Source organism: Apodemus sylvaticus, chromosome 1 (genome assembly GCF_947179515.1).
Source record: "Apodemus sylvaticus chromosome 1, mApoSyl1.1, whole genome shotgun sequence".
NCBI classification, from domain to species: domain Eukaryota; kingdom Metazoa; phylum Chordata; class Mammalia; order Rodentia; family Muridae; genus Apodemus; species Apodemus sylvaticus.
In genome coordinates this window covers 31,949,039-31,961,909 of record NC_067472.1, presented here as the reverse complement: position 1 = coordinate 31,961,909, position 12,871 = coordinate 31,949,039, and the positions used below count along the sequence as shown (strand labels likewise).

Genomic DNA, 12,871 nt, shown 5'->3' with positions numbered 1-12,871 from the left:
GTCATCCTTTCCCCTGTACTAAGGAACTTTAAAAATCTATAGTGACACTTATATTCCTGAAGATAACTGTCTTAGTTAGGGTTTCCATTGCTGTGAAGAGACACCATGACCAAGGCAACTCTTACAAAGGACAACATTTAATTGGGCCTGGCTTACAGGTTCAGAGGTTCAGTCCATTATCATGGAAAAAAGCATGGCAGCGTTCAGGCAGACATGGTCCTGGAAGAGCTAAGAGTTCTACATCTTCATCTAAAGGAAGCCAGGAAAAGACTGTCTCCCAAGAAGCTAGGAGGAGGGTCCCGACGCCCACCCCCACAAAAAGGCTACACCTCCAAATAGTGCCACTCCCTGGGCCAAGCATACAAACCACCACAATAATCAGCAGCTGTCTAATTGGACTTCAGCCTGCCCAAGAGAAGCAACCGGAAAACTAGCCAACTACACAGCCATAGTGAAGTCACGAATCTTGGAGAATCCACTAAAGCCACGTTACCATAAAAAAAAGAAAATGAAGCATAATTCCCAGCTGCACTCTAACCACTTATCCTCACACCCCAGATATGTGTAGCCTTCACCCCTCATCAAAGAAGCTTCTCTCTGTGCAGATGGAGGCCACTGAAGAAAACCATCACTTGTTAAAATGCAGAGAGCAAGTGATCACAGGGTGCCTAGCCCCAGTGAAGACATCTACAATACAACTCCTTACCTAACACTGGGTAACACTGAGGAAGATGGGGCAGAAAGACTTTAAGAGTCAGAGGAATAAGAAAACTGCTATGAGATTGTGTCTCTGAAAAAATGACTGGGACACCACAACCGTAATACCTTAACCATATGGCCATGTAAACACGAGATGACCAAGGGCACTACCAATAGGCACGCTAACAGGGAAGAGGAGAGTCTCTCAAGGCGTCATCGCTTGGCAGAGAACAGGTAAGAAGCCTTCCCTGGGGATGAGCCCCCTTCTTAGTTATCCAACATAAGGTGGACAGCCATAAAAATACATACACACAAGCAACACTAATGGACTCGTCCAATAGTGTGTGTGTGTGTGTGTGTGAGCTGGTTCTCATACCATCTGTCCACCTCACCTCATGGAAGGTACAGATAAAGCATTGAAAGATACTGGGAGTGGTGGGATGGGCCAACCGTTAAGGGGGAACTTGTTGCCAATAGTGATGACCTGAGTTTGATCCCCGGGGCCCACGTGAAGGAAGGAAAGAGAATGACTCCCACGGGTTGTCCTTCGACCACACAAATGATACGGCAAATGTATCCACACACATACACTCTCTCACACACAAATGAACAAATAAGTTGCTTTTGTTGTGCTTGTTGCTGTCTTGTTTTGTTTTTTCAGAGAAGATACTGTTTGGACCAAAGAGCCAGTAATCCATAGAAGAGCACTATGGGAAGGGCTGGAAATGCTGGCTAGGTTTTGCCTTAGGCGCTCTTAAGATCAGCTGGTTTTTTTCCTAACTACTGCAAATATGTTTGAATGCCATCCAAGCTTTACTTCAGAAAAATCATTAAACAAGGTTATTGGTGCCACCTGCTGGTGGAAAAGGATTATGAAAAATGCTTATCTGTACAAACCAGCTGGGGACTGGCAGAAAGGTATCTGCTATGGAGGGGAACTTAAGGCCTTAACATCTGTTTGGAATGAAAGGGTGATGGGGCAGAGCTGCAGGGAGCGATGCTAAGGGACAGTGGGCCTCAGACCTGGAGCTGTGCGAGCAGTGGTGTGAACTGCCTCGCCATCACTCAGAGGAAGGAGCGGCTGTGCATTTTACTGCTCACATCGGAATTCGGGGAACTAATGGATGGTTTCATCTAAAACTAGTACTTATTCTTCAAAGAATCCCCAAGAAACTCAACGCTTTCAGATAAAACCAGAATAACCGGTCAAGAACCAATAATCTGGCAAGAGGTCGTAGATGAAGAGACCCCAATGTTTTATGGCTAACTCCATCTGGGTGCACAGAAGCTGCTATGCAGCACAGCTAGACAATAATGAATCGAGACAAAAGAAAAACTAAATAAAAAACAACATTGTGCACTGAGACAGGGAGGTAGTTCATACAGCCAAAGTTTCCTTTCCTCAGAGCAGAGCAAACATTTAAGGCTAAAGCTCAATGTGTTTTGTTTATGAGAACCCTCCTGCCAGGAATCCTGGGTGAAAAGGCTGAGATTTAGAAGTATCTGCCTCAAATTTGGCTTAGTTTTATCTAGGTTTGTGTATTTAATCCTTCCTGTATCTAAAGAAGAACATAATGTCTAATTTCACAGACACCAGAGAAATGTGTCAAATGAGGACTGCTTTGGAATATTTGGAGGCAGGTTTCACGTTAGCCAATATTTTTTATGAGAAATATTTCCACAAATTTTACACATGCGTGCATGTGCATGTGCATGTGTACGCGCGCGCGCGCGCGCACACACACACACACACACACACACAGCAACACAGGACTCGGGAGTGAAGAATACTCTTAAGCATCAGCTGTCCCCAGATCTACCACTGAGGTCGTTGCCCAGACTGAGACTGGTTTTGAACTCCTGATACCACTACCTCTGTCTCCCAGGGCTATCTATCACTCCCTATCTATCATGGGAGTGCACGACCATGTCCAACTCTGGATTTTGTATTTGTACAAGTCAAAAGGTATTATGATTTGAGGAGTAACTGCTGTGGTAAACTGCACACTTAGATACTTGAGGGCCTCAGTCAACTCCCAAAATGACAATAAGACAGGCATGATATACCACAGCTTTAATCCCAGAACTTGGGAGGCAGAGGCAAGTAGATCTTTGTGAGACTGAGGCCAACCTGGTCTACATATTGAGCCTCCAGGCCAGCCAGTACTACATAGTAATTGTTTTAATTAATTAATTAGAGAGTTAAAAATAGTTTCTAAAGAAAAGATCAATCATGGATAGTAACAGTTAAAAGCTGAAGGTAGTTTGGTGCCTCAGGCCTAGAATCTCAGCATTAGGAAGATTGAGTTGGGAGAATTGCTTAGAATTTGAGGCCAGCGTAAACTACAGAGTATGATCTTGTCTTGATTTGGAAACAAAGACAAAGAAACAGCCACAGATTGCGAGGACTCTGCCTCCCGTCTCCCCATGGAGCCCAAGGCTGCCACTTCCTCACGCTTGCTCACCAGGCACTTCAACTCGCTGAGTCACCTCCCCTGCCACCTCCCCTGCCCACTGAACCTTCCATTTGTCAAAGCAGCTGTCTTAGTTAGGGCTATTGTGGCTGTGGTGAAACTCCATGACCCAAAACAAACTGGGGAGAAGAGAGTTTGTTTGGTTTACACTTCAACACCACTGTTCATCACTGGAGGAAATCAGGGTAAGACCTCAAAAAAGGCAGGAATCTGGAAGGCATGCAGGGGTGCTGCTTACTGGCTCGCTCACCCATGGCTTGCTCAGCCTGCTTTCATATAGAACCCAGGGCCACCAAGCCCAGAAGTGACACGATCTGTGAAGTCTGACCTCCCTATCCCTACCCCTATCAAATCACTAATTAAGAAAATGTCCTATTCTTGCCTTTGTCCCAATCTCATGGAGGCCTTTCTTCTGTTGATGACTGTACCCTGGGTCACGCTGACATAAAACTAGCCAGCCCAGCAATTTCCTCAACTGTAGAAGCCAAAAGCACTAACAGTAATTTCATCTTGTCTTTTACTTCATGTGTCCCTAGAAGATACACTTCTTGTTTCTGGCTGCCTTAAACATTCATTGTGTCATACTTCTGAACCAAAGGTTTCTGGAGTGTATTTGGTGTGTGCTATGGAGTGAAGTTAAGAATGCCAGAGAGAGAGAGATGGCTTCTCGGCCTTTTGGCTAAGATCAAGTGAAGATTGACAGTGAGAGTTTTGGAAACAAATTGAAGCAAGCCATGCTAAGCTCAGTGGGAAAGGCAAAGGGAAATTAAATATTATTAGGCTCTTTTCTTGGCCAGGCTATAAATGTCTTCTGGGTTGATGCTTTAAGCAAATAAATGGGAAAAACAGGGATTAAACAAACAAATACAAACAGAAATGAGATAAAACCCACTACATACTCTCTGCTGGCCTGGAATGAACCATGTAGAGCAATGCTGGTATTGAGTTCACAGAGATCCATCTATGTGTGCCTGCTAAATACTATGATTATATAGATGCTTGTCACCAGCAGGAATAAAGTACTTGGTACTTTGCATTTAGGATGTAAATATCCCAGGGAAAACAGAAAGTTCAGTGATGACTTTCTTGATATTAAGGAAGGTTTACATGTCAAAATTGATGGCTATTATGCGTACTCATAGCTTCTGTGAATAATTCATCTTAACTGAAGCACCACAGTTCATTTCACTTTCAGAGATTCCGGTATAACATGGGAAACTGGACCTGAAAAGTGTAATTTTGCATGGTCTGGAACATTTTCCCCTTTAAATTCAGGCACCATGGTATCTCTAAGGAGGCCCAAGGAACAGCAGAGGGAGGTTCATATGGTAGAAAACCAAGGCCCTATTCAACACTCCTAATTTCTCTCCCAGCCCACAAATGATCACCAAATTTGTATCTATGTAAATGAGGCCACTTTGAAAGACTGGCCATACCCCTCCAGCAGTGTCTAAATGCCCAGGCAACTCAGGATGATAAATGATAATAAATGATAAAAATAGACTACACTGATGAGGCTGGAGAGATGGCTCAGTGGGTAAGAGCACTGTCTGCTGGTCCAGAGGATCTGGGTTCAATTCTCAGCACCCACGTGACAACTTAAAACTGTAACTCCAGTTACAAAACAAGGATTTGACACCCTCACACCAATGCATATAAAATAAAATTAAATAATTTTTTTTTAAAAATAGGAAACACTAAAAGAATACTTCGCTTTTGGATGTGGGTGTTATACCAGAGGGAACAAAGCCTCTTACCTGTTTGGCTGGAATGAGACTCGGTCGTAACCCGTGAGCTCACACAGATCCTTTTCAAGCTCTTGGAAAAGCTGCTGGTACCCCTGGGCTTGGTCCAGAGGCACGAAGGGGTGGATGTTAGCAAATTCTCTCCAGGTGATGGGCTGAAGGGAAGAAGAGGAATGTAAGCATGTGCACAGTGTAAGGGAATCTATGATTTGGGTGCTGAGGACGACCATGTACCAACACTGAGAAGTTACCAAGGAGCCAGGGGCTCCCAAGGCATTCAGAATACACGCTTGGTTTCTCTGCCCAACTCAAGGATATAAGAACTATTACTCTCTACACTGTACAGGTGGAATGCAAAAGCCACGAAGAAAACTGCCACAGAAACATTATTCTACCTATCCAGGAGCAAAAGGGTCCCAAAACAAACTGCCATCCATGAAGCAGTGAGTTTAGGCAACGCTTACATGTGTACATAAGCATATATGAGCAGAACAAGGCATGAACAGAAATATAAATAGGGGAGACCCTTCCTAACCCAGTCCAAAGTCAGTTCCTTTGCCTGAAATGACTTGTAACATCAGGAGAATCCCAAGAAATAATGGGAATGAGTTAACTCTGCTGTAATGATCTAGGTCTGATATAGACAAGGATCTATCACAACACTGTGTCAATCAAATTTCTGTTGACACAGAGAATAAATTTAAACCTTAAATTTCACCCTCTGACATTGTGAGTGGATTTCTAGAAAGAGGTATATTTTCATTTGTCTGTTTGGTTTTCGATATGTGAACTCAAGGCCCTGCTTTGCTTTTCAAGGCCGGGATTACAGGCGCGTGCCTGTCAATTTTTCTTTGTTGTTGTAACTAAGAAGTAAACCAGAGCCCTTGAGTACCTGGCAAGTATTTTATCACTGAAGCAACCTTCAGCACATGCCTAATGTTTTTACATCTACCTCTGAGGCTAACTACAAACTAATAAAAATTAAGAAGTTTTTTTAAAGTCCAGATTAAAAAAAACTAGTCACCTAATTGTTTTAATTAAAAAAAAAATAAATTTGATGAGTTGGTAAGATGGCTCAGTGAAGAAGTTGCTTGCCATGAAGCCTTATGACCTTGCTTTGACCCCCCAGGACCCATACATAGGAGAGAACCACTGTACTGTACAAGTATATGCATATACATACATACATACACACACACACACACACAACTACATACTAAACAGAACAGTAAAAGATAGCAGTAATAATAATTTTACATAGCTGGGCGTGGTGGGCGTGCTTTGTAGACCCAGCTACGTGGGTCGCTGAGCCAGGACTGAGCCATCAATGGCTTTAAAAATTTCCCAAGATAACACTTTGTCAATAAGAATAACAAAGTTTGTCTATAAATTCTGTTGTGGTTTTGGTTTGGTTTTTGAGGCAGAGTTTGTTCGTATAGCCCTGGCTGTCCTGAATTTACGGTTTAGACCAAGTTAGCCCTAAACTTAGAGATCTACCTGCCTCTGCCTCCAGGGTGTGCTGGGATTAAGGGCATGTGCCCCCATACTTGGCAGGCTCTGTAATTAACTACACACACACACATAAACATATACACACACACATACATACATACACACATACACACATATACATACACACATATACATATACACACATACACACATATACATATACACACATACACACATATACATATATACATACATACATACACACATATACACACACATACTCACATATACATATACACACACACATATACATACACACATATATACATACACACACATACATACATACACACATACACACATACATACACATGCACATACATACATACACACACATACACACACATATACATACACACACACACATACATACATACACACACATACACACACACACACACACACACACACATATATTCATATTTATGTGTGTGTGTGAGAAAGAGTGAAAACACCGCTACACTCAGCTTTATCCATAAGTTTAACTGATCAAGTTGCGAGAAATATCAGGGTCTCTGCCACGATTCCAGAATGACAAAGTAAGGGACCGTTAAGGCACAGGGCCACAGTCTAGGCAGGTTTTTGTCATCCGCTCCTGTATAAACTTCCTGAAATCTGCCCATAAATACCCGCGTCACAGACATGGCCTACTTACTGTGAGTTCGGAGGAGCTGTTGAGCTTCATGGTGCAGGAGCCCTTGAAGAAGCACATCCAAGGGACATCCCATTAGTGATGCTCTGTGCCCCATCTCTGAACCCTCCCACCTCCCGAGAGCTCCTGCTCCTCCCCTCTTGCACAGTATTATATGATCCACAGGAGGGATCAGGATAGGACTAGAAGAAGAAAGGCCACAAGCAGCTACCAATGGAATCATGCTGTGAACGAGGGAGATGTCTTTGTTTTCTAGTTTCTTCATATACCGGACAAGATTGGTTTCTGAATGATAGCTGTGAACATAAAACACAAGGGTGGAGCCATTAGAGTCATGCCTGTCCTCATACAAAATAAGGAGTCCCAGCTCTGAAGACTCACTAATGCACAGACAGGGAGGGCAGAGACGCTAATGGATCTCAGAGCAGCCCTAGCAATGAGAGGCCACTGAGAAGAGGACACGAGGTTCCTGAGATGAACATCTGTAAACTCTCCTCCCCGTCACAGCACCAGCACGGCAGAGCCACCAGGAGACCGGGTATGCTTGGCTCACATCAGGGATGGGTGGGGTCTTTCTGACAGGACTATATTAGGGAGCCTGGCTGAGTAGCAATAACCCAGGGTCAGCATCACAAACAACATCCTCCCCAGGGCTCCCTGCTTCACCACCCGAACACACAAAATGCAGAATTCGCTGAAGCCGCACAGACCTGTTGAACACCTGATGCGTAAGGAACGGGCTGGTTCTCTTGAATGAAGACCCTAGGAGACCTCTCCGTTCCTCTCCCATGCCTTCAGCAACCAATTCCTGCAAAAAAGAGAGAGACCATTGAGACTGAAGGACAGGGATAAGGATGGAAGCTTCCAGGCTACATCACCATCTAATCAAATGGACATTCATGTAAAGACCAAAGATGTCGAACGCTCCGATGAAAATACAGGGACGGATACATAGAAACTCTTATTTAGCTCATCTTTTGCTCTTTGTTCTTAGACAGGGCCTCATGTCCTGTTGTGGCTGGCTTGCAACTCGCAATGCAGATGAGATTTTCTCAAACTCCCTTCCTAAGTGCTGGGATTAAAGGAGTGCATTAATGATGGTTTCTTAAACACTAAACAAAAATCAAGAACAGCAAAAGAAAAAACAAAAAGCACAAAACAATGACTTGTGTCAGGGGCACAGAGGTCTCTGTGCTCACAGACTTGCACTAAAGTAGAGGTTTTCATCCTTCCTGACACTGCAACCCTTTAATACAGCTCCTCATGGTCTGCTGGCAACCAGAACATTATTTTGTGGTTACTTCATGGTAACTGTAATTTTGCTAGTGTTCTGAATCATATCAGGACATACAACCCCAAAGGGGTCTCAACCCACAGGTGCCTGGAAGGTTAAGGCCACCCACAGGGTTGGTCCTTCAAGGGAAGAAATGCAAAACCTGTTTTCTGTGAGGAGGGCTGGAGCAGGCGAGCTTTGCAGCCTGGTGACTTTTGAGCTCTGTCTTCAGTATCTTTGTGGTTAGAGATTTTTCCAGCATTGGCTCCTCCTCCAGGTCCTTGTCATGAGTTTGTTTTCCTCAATCAATCATAAATAATCTGTTTTTAATCAGTCAGACCATGCAAACTAATTTTATGACCTTTTCAAAGAGTTTTGACATAGTCTCGCCTGACCTGTATTTCCCTTATCTTGTTCCTCAGGGAACTTGATACTTGCTTGCTTTGTTGTGAGTGCAGGATTGAGTCAATCATCACTAGAATAGTTTTTACCAAATGGTGCTGTGCTTAAATATGCCTAAAACAGTAGTTCTCAACCTGCAGGCCAGAACCCCTGGAGTCAAAAGGACCCTTTCACAGGGGTTGCCTAAGACCATCGGAACACATGTACATTAGCATTAAGATTCATAACAATAGCAACATTACAGTTATGAAGTACCAACAAAAATAATTTTATGCTGGGGGGGGGCGTCCCCACAACGTGAGGGACTGAATTAAAGGGTTGCAGCATTAGTAACGTTGAGAACTATGGGCCTAAAATAAATCACTCTGGGTCAGACTCCCCAAAGTCTGAACCAACACTGGCTACTGAGTTTGGTTGAGCCACACTGCTACTGTGAAGCTTACAGAGACCCTCGCAGACTTGTATTTCATTAAAATAAAAACACTTGAGGGGCCAAGGATGTAGTAAAGTTGATTGAGAGCTTCTGAAATACACATGAGTTTTATCCACAGACCAGCAGAGATTGGATGTGTGACGTGTGACACACGCCTGCCATCCTGGTGCTAGGGAGGGAGAGGCAAGAAGATGACAGGTCCATCTTTACAGGGCTGCAGAGATGGCTCAGTGGTTAAGAGCACTAGCTGCTCTTTCAGAGGACCCAGGTTCAGTTCCCAGCACCCATGTAGTGAACCACACAACCTTGTGTAACTCTCATTCCAGGAAATTAGACACCCTCTTCTCACTACACTTATCAAAAATAAATAAACCTAAAACCAAAAGTTGTTAGACCCTTGGCTACACTAGACCTTGACTCAAAACATAAAAAGTTAAAATAAACAAACAAATAAATAAGAACATTTAAGCTGTGGGTGTGACTCAGGGCCAGATCAGCTGCCTGGCACAGCAATGGCCTCAGTTAAAACCTAGTACACGCCCCCAAAAAGACAACAACAACCAAACAAACAAGAGCTGTAAATTACAGGTTATAGCTCATTAGTCAAGTCTATACTAGGTGTGTGTGTGTGTGTGTTCAATCACTAGCACAACAAAATAAATAAAACTAAAAACATCTCTTCATCAGTGATATTATCAAGAGAGCCAAGAAGATGCTCCAACAATGGGGAAAATGTATGCAAATCATACAGACTTTATATCTGGATCATGTAATTTAATACATGGCAGTTTCTTATCCCTCCCTATGTTAATAGCACGGTGTGCTTATTGGCTCACTTTTGGGAACTTGACCGAGACTGAAGTCACCTGGGAAGAGGGCATCTTAACTTGAGAACTTCCTCTATCCAACTGGCCAGTGGGCAAATCTGTGGGGCATTTTCTTGATTGAGGACAGATGCAGGAGGATGGGGTATGCTGCTGCCACCCGGGCAAGTGGGCCTGGGTTGCGTGAGAAAGCAAGTCAAAAAACAGTGTCTCTCCTTGGTCTACGCACTGCCTGAGTTCCTGCCCTGCCTTCCCTCAACGAGCTCCTGTAACTTTCCTGCCCCTGTGTTGCTTTTGGTCACACTGTTTTATCACAGCAGCAGAAAACACATGGAGAGACACAGCTATCTTGAGTCATATCAGTGACTCCAGAAAAAACCCTCAAATGCATACAGATCAATAATCTTGAGGAAACTCAGTTTGATGTTTTACAGGAAAGGAGTTTTTACGTGGTCCTATTTACTTAATAAAATTCAATGTTGGGAGACCATTGTGAAGCTTCTTGATAGTTTATAACTAATATCTGGAGCTGATTAATGCTCTTAATAAGTCTGGACAACCAAAGATCATCACTTAGTACTCTGGAAGGTATTTCAACTTCTACAGTAAAAGCTTTCTTTCACTGACTCAGTAAACAAATATTCACTGAAGTAATGTCTATGCGACAAGCAGTGTAGACTGCTCTGTTTGGACCCTGCATGGATCTAGGGAACCACTGACATCTCTTTCTGGGGGATGGTAACCTTGCGCCTTGCTCATCCCTGATAGTTCGCTATTGTGGAAACCCACTCAGTTATATAGAACTCCTTCAGTGTCACAGGAATCTCTCTCTCTCTCTCTCTCTCTCTCTCTCTCTCTCTCTCTCCATCCTGGTGTATAACTCACACCCATGTTTCTTAGGGAATTGACCCAAGCCCTGGTAGGAAGCTGACCCATTCTGCTCAGATTCCTCACAGACCATGCTGGGATTATTGTCTGGCTCCTGACTGGACTGTATACTTAGTTGAGGCAGGAACCATGTCCAATTTGTTGTCAGGGCATACAACATCTGACACACATTATATCCTTGAGAATTACTCACTAAATGAATGAGTGTCATAACTTTCCCGGAATTGACAGAAACCAAGATGCAATGTCACAAACCTTTGTATTAACATCAGGGTGCAGCACCACTAATAATCCATGTAGCCTAGATGCACTGGCCTGGGTAGGGTGTGTTAACAGTGATTTTTAGCTATCAGCAGTCACAGGAACAGCGACAGACAGGCAGTGCCATAATTTGAACAGCAGGATGGCCATTGTACCTACCACTTGAGAGCAGAGCCATCCTTGACACCACATCTAATAATCGTTCTGAAGACAACATGTCTTTACTTACTGCGGATGACTCACAGCCAAAGGTCCATAGTAAATCATCCAGATCTTTCTCCGTGACTGTTTCATCCAAAGAAACGCCAAGCTACAGAAAAACAACCAGGTGGAAGTCATCAGCTCCAAACTCCAGCTCACTGGAGGAAAACGTCCAAGACACCAAAAGGGAGAAGGTTCTGATCAAACTTCTCATCCACTCTAGACCACCAGGGAACCGTTAGAGCCAAGTTGATCTTTAAGGGAAAGAAACTGGACCAGTCTCAGACTTGACAGATAAGCTTTGAATTTGGAAAACCCACTGTGGACACTAACAGTCCAGTGACTTCAGGATGCTCCCACAGGTACTAAACATGGTTAGCTTCTTCATCCTCCAAATCCTCTTTGTTATCTGACCCTTAATAATGAACCATCCCATGTACAAAAACAATCTTGAGAAAAGCTGAGGACAATTTATTCTTCTTCAAAAAGATCATAGTAGAACAAGCTAGAAATTTGAAACTGTTTACAACAAATAGACTCTGGATCCCAATGTTTGCTAAAGAAAATGGACGGCTTTTCATGAGAGAACTCATGGAGTCACAAAGAACTGTAAAACTACTAAGCGCCTGACTCACAGTGCCATCATTGAAGAGTCGAAAGTTGATTTGCCTCTGAGCTGCTCTGCCCAACACCTCCTTCACTGAGCAGCCACACTGAACCTTCAAAGTGTCAAAGAACAGGTCGTGCTGGAGTTGGTGTCCTGCTCGCTTGAGACCTAGGCAAGACAGGGAACATAAACATCTCAGACAGAGCTCTACACAATAGCCATTAGCATCACAGACATCAAGAGGTGACCACTGTATGTTGTTCACTCCCAACAATAAATGCTATGCTATAGAAAAATCATGAAATACATACCAAACAAGGGAGTAAAAAATCACCAGAAGACCAACCAGAAATCAATACTACCTATGTTTTGATGTATATATTAGAAATGGGTGCAATCTCATTGTGTGTGCATGTGTGTGTGCGTACACGTGTGTGTGTGTGTGTGTGTCTGTATGTATGTCTGTCTCTCTATGTGTGCATGTGTGTGTGTATGTGTGTGTATGTGTGTGTGGTTACACTATTTAAAAAGAACATTATGCCTAGAACCCTATAAATTAGGAGGTTGAGACAGGAGGATTATACCAATTTTCACATAGGTCTGGAACTCATCATAAACACCTTTTAAAATAATCCAGTTCTTCTTATGTAGCCTTGGTGATCCTGGAGCTCACGATGTAGACCAGGCTGGCCTCCACTTATTACCATCTTTCTGCCTCAATTTATCTTAACTGTGGTTACAGAGATGAGCCAATGAACAAGGTCTCATCTTTGCTTGTCTAGAAATGAATCCCCACATAATTATTTTCAATAGCTGAATAGGTACAACATAATGTAATTTGGGTTGTTGACATATAATTATGTGTTGTTGAATATTTAATCTGCTTCCACTAGTAGTCCA

General features: G+C 43.2%; 1 protein-coding gene across 1 annotated transcript in view; it reads right to left on the bottom strand.

Annotated features, from left to right (window-relative positions):
• The window catches only part of Gldc (glycine decarboxylase), an 88,985-nt gene that overhangs the window by 29,916 nt on the left and 46,198 nt on the right, over positions 1–12,871 (bottom strand). Inside the window, exons 10-15 of the mRNA XM_052187334.1 lie at positions 12,000–12,139; positions 11,393–11,473; positions 7,793–7,890; positions 7,294–7,378; positions 7,086–7,127; positions 4,931–5,073 (exon numbers count right to left, since the gene is read on the bottom strand). Of these exons, the coding sequence (XP_052043294.1) occupies positions 4,931–5,073; positions 7,086–7,127; positions 7,294–7,378; positions 7,793–7,890; positions 11,393–11,473; positions 12,000–12,139 (589 nt within the window). The remainder of the gene's footprint in view (positions 1–4,930; positions 5,074–7,085; positions 7,128–7,293; positions 7,379–7,792; positions 7,891–11,392; positions 11,474–11,999; positions 12,140–12,871) is intronic.